This window comes from Mercenaria mercenaria, chromosome 3 (assembly GCF_021730395.1).
Source record: "Mercenaria mercenaria strain notata chromosome 3, MADL_Memer_1, whole genome shotgun sequence".
NCBI lineage: Eukaryota > Metazoa > Mollusca > Bivalvia > Venerida > Veneridae > Mercenaria > Mercenaria mercenaria.
Genome location: NC_069363.1, coordinates 12,022,764 through 12,047,147, shown reverse-complemented (window position 1 = coordinate 12,047,147; position 24,384 = coordinate 12,022,764). Strand labels below are relative to the sequence as shown.

General features: G+C 36.6%; 1 protein-coding gene across 1 annotated transcript in view; it reads right to left on the bottom strand.

The window, feature by feature from the left end:
* Positions 1 to 24,384, bottom strand: part of LOC123525919 (lipoxygenase homology domain-containing protein 1-like) — a 231,377-nt gene that overhangs the window by 64,909 nt on the left and 142,084 nt on the right. The window contains exons 54-64 of the mRNA XM_053537880.1: positions 17,004 to 17,079; positions 16,111 to 16,529; positions 12,889 to 13,052; positions 11,941 to 12,060; positions 10,817 to 10,940; positions 9,933 to 10,087; positions 7,783 to 7,940; positions 6,824 to 6,927; positions 3,849 to 4,012; positions 3,291 to 3,410; positions 2,729 to 2,855 (exon numbers count right to left, since the gene is read on the bottom strand). Of these exons, the coding sequence (XP_053393855.1) occupies positions 2,729 to 2,855; positions 3,291 to 3,410; positions 3,849 to 4,012; positions 6,824 to 6,927; positions 7,783 to 7,940; positions 9,933 to 10,087; positions 10,817 to 10,940; positions 11,941 to 12,060; positions 12,889 to 13,052; positions 16,111 to 16,529; positions 17,004 to 17,079 (1,731 nt within the window). The remainder of the gene's footprint in view (positions 1 to 2,728; positions 2,856 to 3,290; positions 3,411 to 3,848; positions 4,013 to 6,823; positions 6,928 to 7,782; positions 7,941 to 9,932; positions 10,088 to 10,816; positions 10,941 to 11,940; positions 12,061 to 12,888; positions 13,053 to 16,110; positions 16,530 to 17,003; positions 17,080 to 24,384) is intronic.

The following is a 24,384-nucleotide window of genomic DNA, read 5'->3' as shown; positions in this document are numbered from 1 at the left end:
GATAGACTGTATGTATGATGTTTTGGTTGTGATAGACTGTATGTATGATGTTTTGGTTGTGAAGACTGTATGTATGATGTTTTGGTTGTGATAGACTGTATGTATGATGTTTTGGTTGTGATAGAATGTATGTTAATGTTTGGTTGTGATAGACTGTATGTATGATGTTTTGGTTGTGATAGACTGTATGTTATGTTTTGGTTGTGATAGACTGTATGTATGATGTTTTGGTTGTGATAGACTGTATGTATGATGTTTTGGTTGTGATAGACTGTATGTATGATGTTTTGGTTGTGATAGACTGTATGTAGATGTTTTGGTTGTGACAGATTGTATGTTGGTTGTGATAGACTGTATGTATGATGTTTTGGTTGTGATAGACTGTATGTATGATGTTTTGGTTGTGATAGACTGTATGTATGATGTTTTGGTTGTGATAGACTGTATGTATGATGTTTTGGTTGTGATAGATATGTATGATGGACTGTATGTATAATGTTATGGTTCAAAAGGAGGTACTCTATTTTGGGTCTAATACCTTAAACCTGTGCAATGTGCCTGTCTTTATGGCACCTATGTGAAAACTGACATTTAGTTTTCTTGGAAGGGTGATACAGTACCTTGATGCACCTTTTGATATATTTAACAGGTATTAGTTTCTTTTATGTATTATGAATGCAGGTTCATTCATAAACTGTGTGTTTCTAAACTAGAATCTGTTTGATATTCAGCTCATGATTAAAGTTCAGTCAGTGTATTTCTGATATATTAATATAATATAAATTCTGATAAATTCCCATGTATCATTTTTAGCCTTAAACTTTCTAATCTAACTATTGAGATTATGAAGATTTATTCTGAGTGTTCAAAATACCCTATTATGCTGTTAATTGGTTTGTGACTTAAAAAGAATGACATCATAGATAGCATAAAGATTTTTCGACTTTGGCTTAATTATTGATGCTTACATGTGATTGTAAACTTCCTGTGGACACATTCCTCTTTTGATGAAAGGAAATTACAACAGAATAAAAACTTTCACACATGGTTTCACAAAAAATGGATAAAGTCATTGACATTATGGTTGTGATAGATTGTATGTATAAGAAATATCCTTTGATTTGATAATGATAATACAATAAATAAAACTGTTGTATTTAGATTATAATCAATTTATCTAGTAAACTAAGTCAAAAACATCAAAGTAAGCTTAAAAACTCCATCATTTATAGTGGTGCGCCAAAAAAAAATTGTGCCGCGAAAAAACCTCCAAATATCCCACTTAGAAATCAGAAAAACCCCTCTTGAGGGTCAAAAAAGGCTGGGAAGCATGTTAATGAAAATGTTTTGAAATATTAAATATAAGAAACAAAATCATTTCTCTGCAGAGCACAGTATACCCCAAACAATGTGCTTATCAAGTTAGAGAATCATAAGTCAAACATTCTGACAAAACTGAGTGAAAACTAAATATGGATGACCAGCACCATCACATAATACATCAATCTGAACACTGCCCATGACCTTTGACTAAGAAACTTTAAAATCAAGAAAGGTCAATAGTAAATGCTATTTTTTAAACTGATGGTTACTGTGATTTTAACTTCAGGCATACTGACCTCAAACTCATTAGAGGTCATTCACTGCTTATGAGCAATCTGTCTGCCAAGTTTGAAGGTTGTAGGTCAATTCATTCTCAAAATATTGAGAGGAAAAGGTTTTTGAACTAACAGTCTCTATAACCTTGACCTTTGACTTCAAAGTCAATAGGGATCATGTATTGCTCACTGACAATATGCCTGCAAAGTTTAGAGCCACAGGTCGAATTGTTCTCAAAATACTGAGAATTTTTTTTGTAAACTAACAATCAGTGTGACCTTGACCTTGCATCCAATGACCTCAAAATCAAAAGGGTTCATCCACTACATATTGGCAATTTGCCTGCCAAGTATAGGGTTCTCAGAAACAGTGTTTCTCAAGATACTGAGTGAAAACGGAGCCTTACTGAGAGATATTGTAACCTTTACCTTTGATCCTGACTCACCTAAAAATCAATATGGGTTATACAATTCCAATGGGCAATGCCCCTGACAAGTCGGAGATAATATGTCAGAGTTCTCAAAATACTGAGAGTAAACAGTTTTTGTACAATCAGTGTGACCTTGACCTCTGACAAAATGATCTATAGTCAACAGGGGTCATTCACTACCCATGAGCAATGTGAAGATTTCTGAAGAAGTCCGAGGATTGTAGGTCAGAGCATTCTCAAGATATTGAGAGGAAACCTGTCACTTTGACCTTGACCTCTGACCCACATTCTTAAGTTACTGAGCAGAAACAGATTGAAATACTGTAGACAACCATCACCCAATACATCCTTTAGGCATATAAAAATTATGGGACAGCTTTTAACTTACAGAATTTAAATACAGGAAGATATTTCCAGTATACAAGGCAGTAAGAAGCGATTCCTTTTGGAAAGGCCTTTTTTAACATTCATTTTTTTCATGGCAAGCCATAACTGAGGTACACCATTTACATACAGTGCCAGAGGTTGGTACAAGCTGATACATACCTGTTATATCAACCAAGTATTAAGAAAAAGGGCAAACACAGATGACAAAGTACAATTTCTACCAATATATATTCTAGGAAAAGTTACATGTGGAATAACTTGCTCAAAAGGTCAGAAAAACACTATTATTATAAAACTTTTTTTTCTATTTACCTGCAGTTCGGCCATCTGCCTGTTTTATAGGCTGTTCCCTCCAGAAGTCCTGGTATGCATCCATCTTTAACCAAATAGATGAAGTAACTTCATAAGCCCTGTCCTTAGACTCATCTGTCAATCTTAGCTGTAATGAAAAAAGGAATAGTAGGTTATTGTTGCTGATGGCAATATACAGTGTTACTTTGTTACACACTCCAGCTGAAAGAGACAGGAGCATAGGATTTACATACTGCAAAAACATGATTTTGTAGGCATGGAATTTCCAGGTTTGACCGACTATTCATGAATTTCAACTTCTGCATGTAAAATAAAGCAGACTTTTGTTTGTTGGGATTTGTTTTCATGGATGGACACAACCAAGAAATCCATGAAAAAAATAGTTCTCCATGAATATTAATGATCTCACAGAATGAAAGCCATGAAACTATGATAAAATATTGGAATGGTTTACAAACCTAACACAGGAACCAAGAAGGAGCTTGCAAGAACTGATATAACCAGTTTTGATATGAGCTCTCGTCATGGAAACCATATTGCAAATAAAGTAAGGTTTACAAACCTGATCTAGACACCAAGAAGGACTTTGTGAGTAGTCATATAACCAGTCTTTGTCTGAATCAGCACCATGGAAACCAACACGCACTTTGTACAAGTCACCCAATTCTTCCATCACCCTTACCTAATGTACAAGGTTTGAATAAATAAAAGGAATAAAAAATATTTAAGTACAAGATAGGCAACAAAGAGAATAAAACACACTTCCTTTTCATATGCTTGTGTAAATGCAGCTTCAACATCACTACAGGCATATACCACTTCAATCCAGAGACTGTTCAGGTCAAATCCAGTAAACACCCCACTAACCCCTCCACAGCATTGTCAGTTACTTCCACAAAAACAGAAAGTATTTATCAGGATACAGCTAAGAGATTATTATTTCATATAATGTACTATATTGAAAAATTAACATTTTCACCAACACGTGTCAAAAATTTCTAGTACAGTCCTTATTGCTTAAGATCTAAAATGGTGATTCAGAAAATTTCTATCTTCATAGATGAACATTCTCTCTTCTTCCTACATCTCCAAACAAACAAAAAATACAACAAGTACTTACATTGAATATATCCGAAGCACCTGGTTTGAACTGGAAACCTTGTCTCTCTCCAATAACAACAGTCTCACATTTTCCATTTTCCTGATAAAGCACAAGTTCTACTGGACACTGAGTACCTGCTGAAGCTTCTCCACCAGTTATTGTCTCTACCCTCCATGGATAACCTGCAGGATGGGCATATTTTTTATATTATTTCAATAACTACTTTTTCTATTTTGCAAAGCATTTTTCAAAAGTGGACATTCTTTTTCAAAACATTTTTTTTTGAAAAATTAAGACACATTTTCATAAAGGAAAAAAATTGTAATGAATTAACTTAACAAAACTGAGAATTCTTCACGCATGTGTTAGCCACTATCTTTTACAGCGTAGCTTAGTGACTTCCATTATAACAATATGACAAAACCTTAACTCAAAAACCTACGTACACTGAAACCTGAGTATGCAGCAACCCCTATTCAGCTGTCAATTTTCTTAAGCAGTCGCATCTGCTATTTCTTATTACCATACTTTCAGAGCAAAATAACCTGTATTCAGAAACAAGCTGTATTAAAAAGTCAGTGTTGCTCCTTCTCTGACTGGCTGCTATAGACAAGTCTGACTATGCCTACATGCACTTCATGCAAGAACTTAGTTTAGTAGAAAACAAGTGAATGAAGTATTGCCATGCAATACAAAGTCCACTACTGGAAGGCACCTACTTTTCTCTATTGCAGTATAACATAATGAACTGATATCTGTCAATGATGTATAAACAATATTGTACTATGTGTAATATGTTATAACTTATAACAAAACACCTGGATTAAAATTTATATATATAAAAACCTACAATTGTTTTCATATGGCACTTTTTTGGCCGATTATCAAAAAAGGTGTCATAAGTTATTTATAGTAACAACAAAGGGAAATTAATCCTTAAAAAAAAAGGAAAAAAAGACTATATAATATAAGTCCACAAAAAACTCTTTACCAGATAGAGACAGGTCAAAATGCTCCTAAAAATTGGATGTAACATGCATGCTGAACCATAGAAAACTTGTCTCGATTTTTCCCAACGGCCAGTAATAAATAAGTTGCAATATAATCTATTTAAAGTAAAACAAAGAGACGTATTTCTAAAAACAAGGGTGCCTCACGGTGGTGAACATTTGTGCCAAGTTACATCAAAATCCCTCCAAGCATGAAGAAGAAATGCTGCGAACAAGGTCATTCTTGTATCTGACCTTTGGCCTCTATGTGTGACCTTGACCTTAGACCTAGGGACCAGGTTCTTGCACATGACATTCCGTCTCATGGTGGTGAACATTTGTGCCAAGTAATATTAAAATTCCTTTAAGGATTTTTGAGTTACAGACTGGACAGGAAAAAAGCCCTTTTGGACTTTACTTCCAAGTGTGACCTTGACCTTGCAGCTAAGGGCTCGGGTGTTGTGCACAATACATTGTCTTATCCAGGGGAATATTTGTGCGAACTGATATTTAAATCCTGTTTTGCATGACAAAGCTATAGACAGGACAGGAAAAAGTCCCACTGATCTCAAAGTGTGACCTTGACCTTTAAGCTAGGGTTCTGGTTTTGCGCATGACAAGTCATCTCATCATGGGGAACATTTATGCCAAGTAATATTAAAATCCTTTGATGGATGACAGAGTTCTGAACCGAACAGAAAAAAACTCTATTAACTTTTGACCTCCAACTGTGACCTTGACCTTTGAGCTAGGGGTCCAGGTTTTGCGCATGACACGTCGTCTAATCATGGGGAACATTTGTGCAAAGTAACATTAAAATCCCTTCATGGGTGGCAGAGTTTTGGACAAGACAGGAAAAAAGCCCTGTTGACCTTTGACCTCCAATTGTGACCTTGACCTTTGAGCCAAGGTTCCGGGATTTGCGCACGACATGTCATCTCATCATGGGAAACATTTGTGCCAAGTGATATTAAAATCCCTTAATGAATGACAGAGTTATGGACTGGACACGAAACGGACCCTGTTCATGCTATGTTAACATTTGACTGCCAAGTGTGACCTTGACCTTTGAGCTAGGGGTCTGAAAGTTGTGCAAGACACATCGTCTTATTATGAGGTACATTTGTGCAAAGTAATATTAACCTTTAGCCTGCTGGCGGCAAGTGATATTGCCTTTGTGACCAGTGCAGACCAAGATCAGCCTGCACATCTGTGCAGTCTGATCATGGTCTGTACTGTTCGCTATTCAGTCAGTAAATTTTCAGTGAACACCCCTTCAAATAATAAATGGTATTGCCCAAATTGAATGATGGACCAGTTCATTTTAGAAATTTAGCAGGCTAAAGGTTAAAATCCCTTCTGGATGGCATAGTTATGGACCGGACAAGAAAAATGCCCTGTTGACCTTTGACCTCCAATTGTGACCTTGACCTTTAAGCTAGGGGTCTGGGTTTTGAGACACGTCGTCTCATTATGGGAAACATTTGAGCCAAGTAATATTAAAATCCCTTCATGGGTGACTGAGTTATGGACCGGGCATGAAATTGCGGACAGACGGACGGAATGACAGATGGAAAAGCACATTCCTATAGTCTCTGAAACTGGTTTTCAACCAGTAGGGGACTAAAAATGGCCAAAAACTATACAAATAGTGATATTCAACTTAAGTCTATTGTTAAATTTTCTCAATGACTGACATAACCACTGCTTACACTTGTGATATAATGTGAGAATTATGTAATGTATCATTTTTCTTCAGTACATATAAGAGGCAAATATTGTCACAATGCACTATTCCATAATCATGATGCCTGTGGATGAGAAAAAGACTGCATTATGGATTTTCAGTCTGGCACTCTGTGTTTGTCAAGACAACCAACCCACTGAAATGGATCCAATATTTTCCTAATTCCAAGAATGTGCCCTAAACTTTTAGATTTAAACCACAATAAAACTAAATAGAATTGTTAGTAGCTTCTAACTTATACTAGTATAAACACCTACCTGGCAGATCTTCTTGTTGCGCCTCCTCTTCATCACTCACAAGTATCTCTGACAACATGAGTGTCTGTTCTATACCATTCTCACCATCTCCTTCATCTAACCACCTGTAAAAGAACAAACTGTTTCAATTTCTCCTCCATTTCCAAATATATCTCATTAGATACTGGTCCTTGAAATGGAATCACTTGATGTTGACTGTATGATATATTAGGTGTATATTTTGAGGCACACACAAAAGATTGGAAAAACTGAATGCATAGGCCTCATTAAATAAAGATGTTACTTACTTACTTTAACATACAGAAAAGTCTATGATTTTTTCCTCCGAGAACTGGTCAGCATTATTGCTAATGTAAATAGAATCTACATGTACTGCAGTCCTGTTTTCTTTATTATTGCAGTCTGTTTTATTGGTCTAATAATGGCCTTGTTTGATCACCTACTATTGTATAGTAAAGTAAACAGCTCGTTTGGCTTCCAGTGATAAACATGACCTTGATTTCATAAGACAAATCATGCTATCAAGTTTGAAGATACTGGGTCAAGTGGTTCTCAAGTTACTGAATGGAACCTGTTTTCAAGGTTCAAGCTCCTGTAACCTTGACTTTTGACTTACTGACCTCCCCAAACAATAGATGTCCTCTACTTCATTAAGCCTTATCGTGCAATCAAGTCTGAAGGTTCTTGGTAAAGTGATTTTCAAGTTACTGTGCGACAGCTTTCTATGTCCAGGTCCCTGTGACCTTGATCTACTGACCCCCAAAACAATAAGGCTCACCTTCTTTATAATTCAGTCATACTATCAAATTTGAAAGTTCACAGTCAAGTGGTTCTCATGCTATTGAGGGGAAACCGTTTTCAATGTTCCGGACCCTGTGACCTTGACCTTTGACCCCAAACACAATGACATCTCAGAAAATCATGAATTTAAGATAAGAAACAGAAACAAAAGCAGTAACCTTTCATATCTAAAGATGTAGCGTATAGTGGTTTCTTCAGATTCCTTAATTACAACACGATCTAGGAGCCATCCTGATCCTGGACCAGACCCATCATGTTTGATCTTTATCTTGGTCAGTTTACCAAGGTCAACAGCTCCAATGTTAAATACATCTTTCTGTAATATACAAAATATTCAGTCATTACACATTTTTATATAAACCAAAAAAAGGAACACGAGGGCCAAGAAGGCCCTGTATCGCTCACCTGATCTATTGACCTAAAGATCATCAAGATTAACATTCTGACCAAGTTTCATTAAAATATGGTCATAAATGTGGCCTCTAAAGTGTTAACTAACTTTTCCTTTGATTTGACCCAGTGACCTAGTTTTTTACCCCACATGACACAGATACAAACTTGACCTAAAGATCATCAAGATTAACATTCTGTCTAAGTTTCATGAAGATACAGTCATAAATTTGGCCTCTATAGTGTTAACAAGATTTTCCTTTGATTTGACCTGGTGACCTAGTTTTTGATTACAGATGACAAAATATCAAATTCATCCAAGATTGTATTGAGGGTAACATTCTGACCAAGTTTCATTAAGATTGAGCCAAAATTGTGACCTCTAGACTGTTAATAAGCTTTTCCTCTGATTTGACCTAGTGACCTAGTTTTTGACCCCACCTGACCCAGATTTGAATGTGACCTATAGATCATCAAGATTAATTTCTGACCATGTTTCATTAAGATATGATCATAAATGTTGCCTCTACAGTGAAAACTAGCTTTTCCTTTGATTTGACCTGATGGCCTAGTTTTAATCCTACATGACCCTGATTCAAACTGGACCTTGAGATCATCAAGATTAACATTCTGACAAAGTTTCATGAAGATACAGTCATAAATGTGGTCTCTACAGTGTTAACAAGCTTTTCCTTTGATTTGACCTGGTGACCTAGTTTTTGACCCCAGATGGCCCAATATCGAAATTGTCCAAGATTTTATTGAGGGTAACATTCTGACCAAGTTCCATTAAGATTGGACCAAAATTGTGACCTCTAGAGTGTTAACAAGCTTTTCCTTTGATTTGACCTGGTGACCTTGTTTTTGACCCCAGATGATCCAATATCGAACTCATCCCATATTTTATTGAGGGTAACATTCTGACCAAGTTTCATTAGGATTGGGCCAAAACTGTGACCTCTAGAGTGTTAACAGTCAAATTGTTGACGACGACGGACAACAAACACAGGGCGATCACAACAGCCCACCTTTGAGCACTTTGTGCTCAGGTCAGCTAAAAATGAACACATGACCAAACAACAAAATTAATGTAATTAACTATTATAGTGTTTATCTTATCCAACTACATTCAGGAAACATACTTTTGTCCACAACATTCAATATGACTCTTTTATCAAAGAGTATACACTGACAGTATATAGTGCTAGGCATTAATATAAGAGCAAAGGTTTGAGAGCACCAGAACTCTACACTGTTATTCCATGTTGAACTATACAATACCTCAATTTATGGCACCACATTTAGAACATCATTGCAGCAGTCCTGTGTGCCATGTCATGACAATAGAAAAGTCATCCCATACTTGGATTCTGATCCCTTGGGATCAACAAATTCAGTAAATGTTTCTATATAATGCAGTTCAGTTTATTCAGATGCAAGGGTGCACGAGGGGCATTATGCATTTCATTACCATTAATTACCAGACTAATTCAAACCAAGTCGGCTACTGTTTATCATGGCTGCATTTTATTCTTCAAAAGGATAGGACTGATTTCATATAATATTATATAAAACGTACTAAGATGTTAGAACCAACTGATGTGAACTTACTGGAAATCTCTGTCTTCCCCTTTTTAGATTCATCATTTGACAAATTGTCAAGCTAATAAATATAGACAATAGATTACTTTGATCTTTTTATTACAAATATTAATATTTTTCAGTATTAACTGTGATATCATAAATTGTCATGTTGGACTAATTTTCCTGGATTTTGTGGTAGTTTCAATCCTAGAAATTAAGTCCCAATGAAAAAAGGAAATTCCTATATTGTTTCTCTACCTTTTTTCCACAGATATTAAATGATTAAAAGTATATGATATATAGATCACATATTTTCAATTCAAATGAAACTTACATTTCCTTGTTCAAATTTGTTAGTGTGAGTTCTGGATGACATCAGTCTGCGGTATCCAGTATCTCCACATTCTCCGAAGATCTGAAGGTATACATTGGCATCCGTCCCGGACTTAGACTCATCCCCAGTGAACACACTTACATGGTACTGATACACTGTAAATAAGTTAACAAGGTCATAACACAAAAAGACTAATGTGAATAAAGCTTGAAAATCCATAAAAAAATCTTAAAGGATTGCACTGACATTAGTCCCTGATTTAAAGTTTTTCTTTGTGAATACACTAACTTTAGTCTGACTGTAACAAAAGACAAATCGGTGCTAAAGATCACCAACTTTCTCTGAAGATCAATGGTTTTATTTTAAATTAATGACTGACTTGCTGAGTATTTTGAGTTGTGGATAAAGACCGTCTGCAAACAAAGACCACATTTCAACTCTTCCAAGCACGATCTTATATACAGTTTTGACAGGACATGAATTTATAGCCCATAAACAAATTGCAAACTGAAGTCTGTCTAAATGTTCAGGCTTCAGCTTAGAAAGAATGGTCTTACTTATTTTGTTTTTGATAAGCTTTTAGTACAGTAATTTGGATAATATTTGTGATGTGTGTCATTTTTGCTAATAATTGTGAGTAATGCCACTCAAAAAATCAAAAGATCTGCATAAAGTCCTAAAACAAAAACAATCACATTTTGCAAAATCTAGACCTGACAAAGATGGCTGATAACCATAAAATTGCTAAATATAGTCAATGCAAAATCACCCAATTTATAGTCATATCAGAACTGTCTACAGTAGAGTAGGGATAGTTAATAAATCTATATGTTGGACTTCCGAATAATAAAAAAGTTCTATTCTATTCACAGACAACTACCTACCATCTAGCTCCTCCTCCTTTTTGACAGGTAACTCTCTCCAGAAGTCCTGATATTCATCCATTCTCACCCAGATACCAGCTTCAAACTCATAAACCTTCATATCTACCTCATTCCTGATTGTGAGCTGAAATGTATATGGAAAACTACAAATTTTCTACACAACACACAGTTTGGTATTTTATAAATTTAATAATTTTGTCACATCAGAACTTAACCGCTATGGGAGGGTTAATGCCCTGATACTTAATGCCAGTAAAATTACATGCTCTTTATTTGTTATTATTGTCTTCATGGTCAAAGAACATCATCTTCATGTCTCCATCATAAACCACAACATCAATAGTGAATGAGATCCATATGACAGTGGTGTGTCATGATTCAAACTGTTCAAAGTTATCTGACTAACTTCCAATATACATCTTTATCATTTTTATGACAATGAAAGTTTGCAGTTTTGATCAATCATATTTTTGTGTGAATATGAATTCCCGGATATCGAGTTTGGCATGAAAAATAACTGTGAATTTTACTTTTGATGGAGATTTAATTGACTCAACTATAAAACCTACAAAAATTAGTACCCTTGAATATCAATGTACAGGTATCTTATAATTTGCAATGATTATTCTTTATTATTAATATACCAGATTTATATAGCGCCATTAAACATGTTCAGAGGCGCTATACATACAGCATACGCAGCCACACAGGGTGCGAAATTCATTTTATACTAGTACAGACATAGAGATATCTGACAAGAGGTACAGAGTGAGATAAAGCCCCCAGAACAAAGAGAAATTCTTTTCAGATACAGGCCTAGCTCTATGCAAATAGACAGTCTGGTTCTTTAATGTGCCCAGTGTATAGCACCAATACATGCGAAGCCATCTTTCCTGGAAAGCACAGTACAGGCCTCTTAGTTAGTATAGGTGGGAGATACTCAAGAGCATCTCAGAAATTTCCATTGTCTGGACTGGAGTTCGAACCCCGGACCTCTGGATTGACAGTCAAGCATGTTACCACTAGACCATCGGCCCACAATGATACTTTGGAAATAGTTTGTCTGTAAAAAATTAAATTAAATAAATCTTACTGAGAGTTTCAATTAGTTAAAAAGTTATAACCTTTTCAAGGAACCATGAAGGGGTATCATCTATAGACGTGTACCAATTTTGGTTATTCTCTTCATTGTGGAAACCAAGCCTGACTTTATACACATCCCCAATCTCTTCTGTCACCAGTATCTGAAAATTACAAAATACAAATATTTGCCAAGAACTCACTCCAAGGATAGTGATACCAGTTTGGACTCCAGACTCAGAATGCAACTGGTCTATTTTGATCAAGCAATTATATGTTACTAGACTGGTCTCTCCAAACCTGCTTAATAAAAGCTCAGACACTGGACAGATACTGATCAACATTTTAAGCCCAACTGATTTACATTTTAAAACTACATGTCCACAGCTGGGGTTAACATTTTTTATACCTTCACTTACATACAGTTTGACACAAATCAGACGGAGAATTAACATGACAATAACACAATTATTACAGCTCAAAAAGCGACTTCCCAGACCTAAGGTGCCCCTGTGGGCACAGTTAGGTACCTGGGTAGAACCACTGACCTTCCCTTGGCCAGCTGGATGACTTCTCACCTGAAAGAATTCACATCCCAAGTAAGATTTTGACACCACAGCTGTATGGGGCAAGTGATTCAAAGTCACAGACATTAACCCTGGAGACCCCATAACACAAACTGTATATCTGGCACTGAGAAATAATAAAAGACAAGAATACAGGAAAATCAAAACCCACTTAAAGTTGTCATTTTGTTGAGTTGTTTTATAAATTTCAGATGATAATGTTTTTACCTCACACTGATACTTTATGCAACACTTTTATGTCAGTAAGCTTCTACCAAAAGCTACCTGCATTTCATTTTTACCAAACTACTGACAGCAAGTGGCTTTAAAGCTCAATTTTCCAAAACAGACTTAAAATACTGTAAACCAATGTTTTTTAAAAAGAGATTTCTGCATATCATTACTGTTTATGTGTTTGAATCTTACTTCAAAATTGTCTGTCATTCCCATATTGAACCTGAAGTCTGGCTCCTCCCCTACCAGGTAAGGCTTGGATTGCCCTTTGTCCCCATACAACACAACAACAATGGCACTGTTTGTCCCTTCACCCGCATCTCCACCAGTAGTTGTTGTTATACTGTACTTTGCTCCTGAAACACACAAGCATAAATCGTCTCAAAATCTATATTTTGTAAAAAAAAAAAACAAGGCAGTCTGAAAGACAGCTAAATCCCTTGCCACTGTTATGGATAGTGAAAGGGTAAACCTATGACCTTTAGCAGTGACCTTGACCTTGAACTGACATGACTGACTCATAAATTTTGCACATCGTCTTAATGAGGTAATCATTTGACCAAAGTTTCATGAAAATCCTTTAAGGGGTTTAGGAGATACAGAGCTCAAACTTTTGACCTTGAACTTGAGTCGATAGGCTGGCTCATGAGTTCTTGATGAGGTGATCATTTGATCAAAGTTTGATGAAAATCCTTCATGTGGTTTAGGAGATACAGAGTGGACACAAAATGGAAGGCTAAAACCTTTGACCTTGAGTTGTGACACTGACCTTGAGGTGACATGGCTGACTCATGGGTTCTGCACATCCTCTTGATGAGGTGATCATTTGACCTAAGTGTCATGATTATTCTTCAAGGGGTTTAGGAGATACAGAGCGGACACAAAATGTTACGGAAGGATGGAAGGACAGAAGGACAGAAGGACAGATGGAGACCATTCCTATAACCCCCACCACTCATGGAAGGGGATTAAAAAAAACAGCAATCTTTAAATCTTTTAGGTGATCATTTGACTCAGGTTTCATATGAATGGTTCAAGGGGATTAGGAGACACAGAGCGGACACGAAATGGAAGGCTCAAACCTTTGACCCTGAGTTATGACATTGAGCAGGCATGGCTGACTCATAGGTTTTGCACATCGTCTTGATGAGGTTATCATTTGACCCAATTTTCATGAAAATCCTTCAAGGGGTTTAGGAGATACAGAGCGGACACAAAATGGAAGGCTCAAACCTTTGACCTTGAGTTATGACCTTGACCTTGAGCTGGCATGGCTGACTCATAGGTTTTGCCAATCATTTTGATAAGGTTATCATTTGACCTAAGTTTCATGAAAATCCTTCAAGGGGTTTAGGAGATACAGAGCGAACACAAAATGGAAGGCTCAAATCTTTGACCTTGAGTTGTGACCTTGACCTTGAGCCGACATGGCTGACTCATGAGTTCTGCACATCGTCTTGGACAGGTGATCACTTGACTCAGGTTTCATATGAATCCTTCAAGGGGATTAGGAGATACAGAGCAGACACAAAATGGAAGGCTCAAACCTTTGACCCGGAGTGATGACCTTGACCTTGAACCGACATGGCTGATTCATGAGTTCTGCACATCGCCTTGATGAGGTGATCATTTGACCCAAGTTTGATGAAAATCCTTCAAGGGGTTTAGGAGATACAGAGCGGACACAAAATGGAAGGCTCAAATCTTTGACCTTGGGTTGTGACCTTGACCTTGAGCCGACATGGCTGACTCATGAGTTCAGCACATCGTCTTGGATAGGTGATCACTTGATTCAGGTTTCATATGAATCGTTCAAGGGGATTAGGAGATACAGAGCAGACACAAAATGGAAGGCTCAAACCTTTGACCCGGAGTGATGACCTTGACCTTGAGCTGACATGGCTGATTCATGAGTTCTGCACATTGCCTTGATGAGGTGATCATTTGACCCAAGTTTGATGAAAATCCTTCAAGGGGTTTAGGAGATACAGAGCGGACACAAAATGGAAGGCTCAAACCTTTGACCTTGGGTTGTGACCTTGACCTCGAGCCGACATGGCTGACTCATGAGTTCTGCATATCGTCTTGATGAGAAGATCATTTGATCTAAGTTTCATGATTATCCTTCAAGGGGTTAAGGAGATACAGAGCGGACACGAAATGGAAGGCTCAAACCTTTGACCTTGAGTTTTGACCTTGACCTTGAGGCGACATGGCTGACTCATGGGTTCTGCACATCATCTTGATGAGGTAATCATTTGACCCAAGTTTGATGATTATTCTTCAAGGGGTTTAGGAGATACAGAGTGGACACGAAATGGATGGCTCAAACCTTTGACCTTGAGTTGTGACCTTGACCTTGAGCCGACATGGCTGACTCATGAGTTCTGCATATCGTCTTGATGAGAAGATCATTTGGTCTAAGTTTCATGATTATCCTTCAAGGAGTTAAGGAGATAGAGAGCGGACATGAAATGGAAGGCTCAAACCCTTTGACCTTGAGTATTGACCTTGACCTTGAGGCGACATGGCTAACTCATGGGTTCTGTATATCCTCTTGATGAGGTGGTCATTTGACCCAAGTTTCATGATTATCCTTAAAGGGGTTTAGGAGATAGAGTGGACACAAAATAGAAGGCTCAAACCTTTGACCTTGAGTTGTGACCTTGACCTTGAACCGGCATGGCTGACTCATAGTTTCTGCACATTGTCTTGATAAGGTGATCATTTGACCTAAGTTTCATGAAAATCCTTCAATGGGTTTAGGAGATACAGAGCGGACACAAAATGTTACGGAAGGACGGAAGACGGAAGGACAGAAGGACGGACGGAGACCATTCCTATAACTCCCACCTCTCAAGGCAGGGGATTAAAAAAAACAGCAATCTTTAAAGCAAGTTTAATCACCATAGAAATATCAGACTCTTGGGCAACTGTTTTTGCAGTAACTTGGGAAGAGCCTCATGTTTTCCAATCCACACCTTCAACCAGTAAAAGAGTTTTATAAGTCCTTTCATCTCTTCTATTAGGCTAGTTTTTTTATTTTTATAAGATCAATTGCCTAGTGAACAATAGCTGTCACTAATGATGACAAATGCCCCACAGCACCTTGACCTTTGACCTGGTGACCCCAAAGTCAGTAGGGGTCATGTAATCAATAAGTACTATCAGCATGTGAAGTTTGAAGGTCCTGGGTGCAGTGGTTCGTGAGTAAAGTGCCTTCACGCAAAAAGTTAATGTTGTGACGAACGAACTAACCAACAGACGGACAGTTGAAAACTAATATGCCTTCCTTCGGGGGCATAAAAATATAAATAAAATGTGTATTTTTCCTGACTGTTCTAATAGAGCATGGGTATAACTTGCTTCATAATTTTAATCTGTAACTGTTTTAACCACTATACAGCTCTTTACCTTGTGGAGGAGGGGTTGGTTCCTTGACAGGCTCTACCTGCTGTGCTTCAACTTCTGGAGTTGGTTCCCTGGCAGGTGTTGGTTCCCTGACAGGAGTTGGTTCCCTGACAGGTGTTGGTTCCCTTGCAGGAGTTGGTTCCCTTGGTGGAGTTGGTTCCCTTTCAGGAGTTGGTTCTCTAACTGGTGTAGGCTCTCTTGGAGGCGTTGGTTCCCTTTGAGGTATAGTTTCCCTTTCAGGAGTAGGTTCCCTTGCAGGAGTTGGTTCTCTTTCTGGTGTAGGTGGTTTAGTAGAAACTAATGGCACTATCACCTCAGGGACCTCTTCACCTTGAGCAGCATTGTTGTTGGTGTTTTCAGCAGTACTATCAGGCAACAATGTATGCTCTATCAGGCCCTCTACTTCGCCTGTATCAAACCATCTGTCATATAAAATACACTTATTTTTGCATTCCATAAATAAAAGAGGTAACAAAGTTTATCCAATGAAACTGTGTTAAAATGTGATGCAATACCATCCAAAATGTAAGTTTTTAATTCAAGAAGAGTAGATAAGGTGGTAGTGTCTAATCCTAGAGTAGTTGGCTATAGCTGACTTGATGTCCTTTCTCACTACATGACTGCTTTTACTTGGATTGATTTAAATACTGTGAAATCATTAATATTCATGGGGGACTAATTTTCGTAGAATTTGAGGTTGTACAAATCCTCAACAAACATCCCAACAAACACAATAATTCTTATTTTATTTGTCTTTAAATGCTGAAATCAAAAATTAAATCTCCACAGAATAACCATTTTGGTCAAAACCATGAAATTTCATATCCACTTATTTAAATTAATTGATTTCACAGTATTTAATTTTAACAAAACCAAACCAAATTGCCAAGGTTTACCTATTGCAAGGAAACATAAATTTGTCAGCATCTTTTGATTCCTGAACTATAACACTCTCTAGATACCATCCACCACCTGTAAATACAAATACAGAAATATATTTTGTAGTATTATATCAAACTGATTATTATGACTAGAAATGCATCCATACAAAATGAGTGCTCCTAAAATAACAGTATGTTCTAAACAAGAGGACCATGATGGTCCTGAATCGCTCACCTGTCCCCACATGACCAAGTTTTAAACAGAGTATGATGTCGTTTTTTTCTATTATTTGACATTGTGACCTAGTTTTTGAGCTCATGTGACCCAGTGTTGAATCTGACCTAGATATCATCAAGATAAAAATTCTAACCAATTTTCATGAAGATCCATTGAAAAATATGGCCTCTAGAGAAGTCACAAGATTTTTTTATTATTTGACCTACTGACCTAGTTTTTGATGGCATGTGACCCAGTTTCGAACTTGGCCTAGATATCATCAAGGTGAACATTCTGACCAATTTTCATGAAGATCCATTTAAAAGTATGGCCTCTAGAAAGGTCGCAAGGTTTTTCTATTTTTAGACCTACTGACCTAGTATTTGACTGCAGTTGACCCGATTTGAAGCAAAAAACTCCAGTCATAAGAAATAATTCCCAGCTGAAATAAATTTTTGATTATTCAAAGAAAAGTTTTGTTCGGTAAGTAAATCACATATATAATTGTTGGAAAAAACAACCCATTACTATTTTTAGAACATGAATATGCAATTACGCCATTTTCTTCCAATGTTTACCAAATTAATTTGCTTCAAAATCTGACTTATTTTATTGAAAATTGGATGAAAACATACACTCATTTATTTGATAACATCAATCTACATTATTTTGGTGAGGGTAAATACATGTTGATGCATTTCTGTTTCCTGTTTTTCATGTCAAAATCGTTAATGATCAGGTTTTTTATACGAAAGTGGGTGGGGTAAGGAGTTTACATAATTTATGAGTTGTGTTCTAATGTAGAGCTTCGTTTTTTTTTCAGTCCTCGAGTAGAATAATGTTAATGCATGTTCATTACCATTTTAGACCTAAATAGAGACTTTGTTTCAACAAATTTAATCTGTTAAGAAAGTTTAAAGTTAGAACAAGAGGGAGGAGTGCTCGACTTTTCTCAGTGATTGACTCTGAATTAAAGCTTTGCCAGTAAAAGGGGCAATTAAAGCTTTGCCAGTAAAAGGGGCATAATAGTCAATAGCTTTGAATGTAACAGAGATACTGGACATTATATAAAACTTTAACAAAAATGTAAGTAAAAAGGTGGCATTTAACTCTGAACATATTAAAATTCAAATCAAGAGTTATGAGGATTGTTTCTTCTGGGGTAGACCTATGTGTTATTGTGTGGCCTAAAATGTTGGATTTTGTGTCCATGCGCTTAATTTATGTCCATAAAAAACCTCCAGTTTTGAGACCCCAACTCCAGCTGAAAAATGGCAAACCTCCAGTTTTTTGGTTCTGAACTTATCACATGTATGAAAGGACAGGAACAAGAAAGGGAAGAAATTTAACCAAAAAGAAAAAAAAATTCTTACAAGGTATAGATATGTCAATATACACCTAAAAATTGGAGGTATCATCCATGTTGTACCACAGAAAAATGGTCTCGGTTTTTCCCTACGGCCAATAATAAAAAAGTTACTAAAAATAAGCTATTTATAGTAATGTAAAAGGGAAGTAATAAAAAAATAAATATTGTAAGTGAACAAAAGAAGGATCTGCCAAATAAATCTCTGACATAAATGAAATTTCAGATCAGTATCTTCATTAGTTACGGAGATATACCCATTTTAATTTGAAATAAAGGGAGGTAATTTGACATAAAATCAGTCAATAGTTATCTACCCTGATTGTCTCAGTCCAACTCATAACAATAATGAAATTTCAAATAAGTCCTATAAGTACTTACTGATATAAACCATTTTGATTACAATCAGGGGAGGTAATCAGATATAAAATAACTCTGGAACCTACGATTGGATCTGATTTATCATGGAATCCAAGATTTATTGTTGTTGAAGATATTTTGGAAGTTTGTATCAAATAAAACCACAAATGAAGTCTTTAAAATGGCTGCAAAAGCCAAAATAGCCAATTTTGGACCTTTAAGGGGCCATAACTCTGGAACCCATGATGGAATCTGGCCAGTTCAAGAAAGGAAGCAAGAGCTTGTGGTGATACAAGTTGTGTGCAAGTTTGGTTAAAATCAAATCATAAATGAAGCTGCTATTGTGCAGACAAGGTCAAAATAGCTAATTTTGGCCCTTTCAGGGGCCATAACTCTGAAACCCATTAAGGGATCTGGCCGGTTCAACTAAGGAATCAAGATCTTATGGTGACACAAGTTTTGTGCAAGTTTGATTAAATTCAAATCATAAATGAAGCTGCTATTGTGCAGACAAGGTCAAAATAGCCAATTTTGGCCCTTTCAGGGGCCATAACTCTGGAACCCATAACAGAATCTGGCCAGTTCAAGAAAGGAACCAAGATCTTATGATGATACAAGTTGTGTGCCAGTTTGGTAAAAATCAAATCATAAATAAAGCTGCTATTGTGCAGACAAGGTCAAAATAGCTAATTTTGGCCCTTTCAGGGGCCATTACTCTGGAACCCATTAAGGGATCTGGCCGGTTCAAGAAAGGAACCGAGATCTTATGGTGACACAAGTTTTGTGCAAGTTTGATTAAATTCAAATCATAAATGAAGCTGCTATTGTGCAGACAAGGTCAAAATAGCTAATTTTGGCCCTTTCAGGGGCCATAACTCTGGAACCCATAATGGAATCTGGCCAGTTCAAGAAAGGAACCAAGATCTTATGATGATACAAGTTGTGTGCCAGTTTGGTAAAAATCAAATCATAGATAAAGCTGCTATTGCGCAGACAAGGTCAAAATAGCTAATTTTGGCCCTTTCAGGGGCCATAACTCTAGAACCCATAACGGGATCTGGCCAGTTCAAGAAAGGAACCGTGATCTTATGGTGATACAAGTTGTGTGCAAGTTTGGTTAAAATAAAATCATAAATAAAACTACTATCGTGCAGACAAGAAATTGTTGACGCACGGACTGACGACGGACGACGGACGAAGGGTGATCACAAAAGCTCACCTTGTCACTATGTGACAGGTGAGCTAAAAATGTAGTTGCTTATTGAAGTACAACGTAAGTGAAAAGAAATATCCGTGGCCAACCCGCGTGACATTTTGGTACTATACATGCGGGAAATTCGATCTCAGCGTTCAAATAACGTACACATTCGGTCTGCGGCAGAGTATTCTTTAAATACTGAGGCTGTTTAGCAGAGAATATGTGTCGTGTAACTCACTTTGACGCATTGTATTTTATAGAATTCCGTCAAAGAATGAGGAAACATCACACAGTATCTGCCGTGTATACGGTATCGAAGTCACGTGCGTTGGCTTTTAGACTAGTTACGCACACGGTGTCAATGCCTCGTATTATCTCGGAAAAACATCGAAATTTAAACAAAGTAACGATCACACATAACACTGAATAACTGTCTTCATTGTATGGTAACGCGCGGTGACTGGTAACTCAGTTTTAATGCATGACATGCTTATTTCTTTACCCTATCACGTTTTACAAAATATGTAATATTGGGAATGCGGTGGCTGGGGTAGCGCCAATGTCAGGATTTTCGTTTCGGACCGATTGAGTTACCAAAATTTCCGGAGCCCTGATCAAGATTAACATTCAGACCAACTTTCATACAGATCCCATGAAAAATATGGCCTCTAGAGAGGTCACATGGTTTTTTTTATTATTTGACCTACTGACCTAGTTATTGAAAACACGTGACCCAGTTTCGAACTTGACCTAGATATCATCTAGGTGAACATTCTCACTTATATTCATGAAGATCCATTGAAAAGTATGGCCTCTAGAGAGGTCACAAGGTTTTTCTATTTTTAGACCTACTGACCTAGTTTTTGATCGCAGTTGATCCAGTTTCGAATCTGACCTAGATATCATCAAGATAAAAATTCTAACCAATTTTCATACAGATCCCATGAAAAATATGGCCTCTAGAGAGGTCACAAGGTTTTTTTGTTATTTGACCTACTGACCTAGTTATTGAAGGCATGTGACCCAGTTTCGAACTTGACCTAGATATCATCAAGGAGAACATTCTGACCAATTTTCATGAAGATCCATTCACAAGTATGGCCTCTAGAGAGGTCACAAGGTTTTTCTATTTTTTAGACCTACTGACCTAGTTTTTGACCACAATTGACCCAGTTTCGAACTTGACCTAGATATCATCAAGGTGAACATTCTCACTTAAATTCATGAAGATCCATTGAAAAGTATGGCCTCTAGAGAGGTCACAATGTTTTTCTATTTTTAGACCTACTGACCTAGTTTTTGACCGCAGTTGATCCAGTTTCGAATCTGACCTAGATATCATCAAGATAAAAATTCTAACCAATTTTCATACAGATTCCATGAAAAATATGGCCTCTAGAGAGGTCACAAGGTTTTTTTGTTATTTGACCTACTGACCTAGTTATTGAAGGCATGTGACCCAGTTTCGAACCTGACCTAGATATCATCAAGGTGAACATTCTGACCAATTTTCATGAAGATCCATTCACAAGTATGGCCTCTAGAGAGGTCACAAGGTTTTTCTATTTTTTAGACCTACTGACCTAGTTTTTGACCACAATTGACCCAGTTTCGAACTTGACCTAGATATCATCAAGATGAACATTCTAACCAACTTTCATACAGATCCCATGAAAAATATAGCCTCTAGAGAGGTCACAAGGTTTTTTTATCATTTGACCTACTGATCTAGTTTTTGATCACAATTGACCCAGTTTCGAACTTGACCTAGATATCATCAAGATGAACATTCTAACCAACTTTCATACAGATCCCATGAAAAATATGGCCTCTAGAGAGGTCACAAGGTTTTTTTGTTATTTGACCTACTGACCTAGTTATTGACGGCATGTGACCCAGTTTCAAACTTGACCTAGTTATCATCAAGTTGAACAATCTGACCAATTTTCATGAAGATCCATTCACAAGTATGGCCTCTAGAGAGGTCACAAGGTTTTTCTATTTTTAGACCTACTGACCTAGTTTTTGACCGCAGTTGACCCAGTTTCGAACTTGACCTAGATATCATCAAGATGAACATTCTAACCAACTTTCATACAGATCCCATGAAAAATATAGCCTCTAGAGAGGTCACAAGGTTTTTTTATCATTTGACCTACTGACCTAGTTTTTGATGGCACGTGACCCAGTTTCAAACTTGACCTAGATATCATCAAGGTGAACATTCTGACCAATTTTCATGAAGATCCATTCACACGTATGGCCTCTAGAGAGGTCACACGGTTTTTCTATTTTTAGCTCACTGACCTAGTTTTTGACCGCAGTTGACCCAGTTTCGAACTTGACCTAGATATCATCAAGATGAACATTCTAACCAACTTTCATACAGATCCATGAAAAATATAGCCTCTAGAGAGGTCACAAGGTTTTTTCATCATTTGACCTACAGACCTAGTTTTTGATGGCACATGACCCGGTTTCAAACTATTCTGAATAACTTTCATGAAGATCCATTGAAAAGTATGGCCTCTAGAGAGGTCACAAGGTTTTTCTATTTTTAGATCTACTGACCTAGTTTTTGATTGCAGTTGACCCAGTTTCGAACTTGACCTAGATATCATCAAGATAAACATTCTGACCAACTTTTATAAAGATCCCATGAAAAATGTGACCTCTAGAGTGGTCACAAGCAAAAGTTTACGCACGCACGGACGGACGACGGATGCTGCGCAATCACAAAAGCTCACATTGTCACTTTGTGACATGTGAGCTAACAAGAGGTTGTAACTAATGAACAAATTGCAACAACCCTATAAAAATTTCACCATATCTAAAATTCCTTAGTTTTCATACATATACACATTATGACTTCATCCGTGAAATCTGAATAGATTACACTGGGAAATGAATACAGAGTGAAATCATTAATGTTTGTTGGGGGCTAATCTTTGTGGATTTTGTGGTTGAGCCAATCCACAAGATCAAATCACAGTGAACCATTTAAGTGCTCTTTAACTATATGATCAAAATCCTCAAATTTATATACCAATGAAATAGACATTTCTGCTAAACGAAACAAAATTTTGTGCCAGCAAAATTAATGATTTTACAGTATTTCTATATGCACTGTAAGATAAGGGCAAACCTATATCACAAGAATATACCAGAGACAGCCTGACAGCAAAGTTGGGGATTACTGTACTATTTCATATTCACATAGGTTAAATTTTAAAGATGGCCATTTGTGTCTGGTCACACATAACATTACTAGTGTAAATACTCAAATATAAATTTTAGTCCCAACATTAACTTTTATCATAAATTCCAAACTCAGAGAAGCAATAAATCTGGGACAATATGAAACAAATCAGGGCCAACAGAAAAAGGGCCAATATAGAATTAAAAGCATTCAGAGTTGTTAAAATCAAGGGGCAAATATGGAGTTAAATATAAAAATTATCATAATCAAATGATTTCAAATTAGCCTTATTATTTATCCTATGGCAGTAATACTAGCCCTCAGCTTTCTGCCTTTTGCCAATATGACCACTCTCCATCCTCAGACAAATATTATGGGCAATAATTAAACAGCAATGGCTGACCTGAAGTGAACATCAGCATGACTAAACTTGTATTTGTACAATATAGGTTTACGAGTGCTAATAATCAGGTAAAGTAGGGCATTAACATACTTAAAGAGAATTCCTATAGTTTTTTTCCTTTCATAGAATTTTTTTAAATTCACATATATGATAGGAAAATTTGTGCTGAAAACAATGAACAAATAAAAACAATAGGTCACCAGGCTTGTTTTTGTGAAAAATTGTTTTGAACACACCCACTGTTGCTGAAACTGACAGCGATTTTTCAACATTTTCAAAATTTTCTGCTTTGTTATAAATACCAACCAAAATATACATCCAGGCAGCACAATACGGTTTTTTCTTTTTACAGATTTTATTATATACTTATTTGATATCATAGTCATATTTGTAATACTCTATCCTTACAATAATGGGTACAAATGAAAAACAATATTGTTTCATATTTACTTTTGTGAACTTTTTTCAATGAAAAATACCCATAGTGAAGAATATTTTTTTTTAATTTTGAAAAAACTCTTTCATAGAATTTTTTCTTTTTCTCCTTGTGTATAGATAATTGTATTGTGAGCATAAAAATGGCTAAAAATGTATGGGTCACCAGGCTAAATTTTATGTTAAGACCGCTAGAATACAACACCTGTTCGGACGGA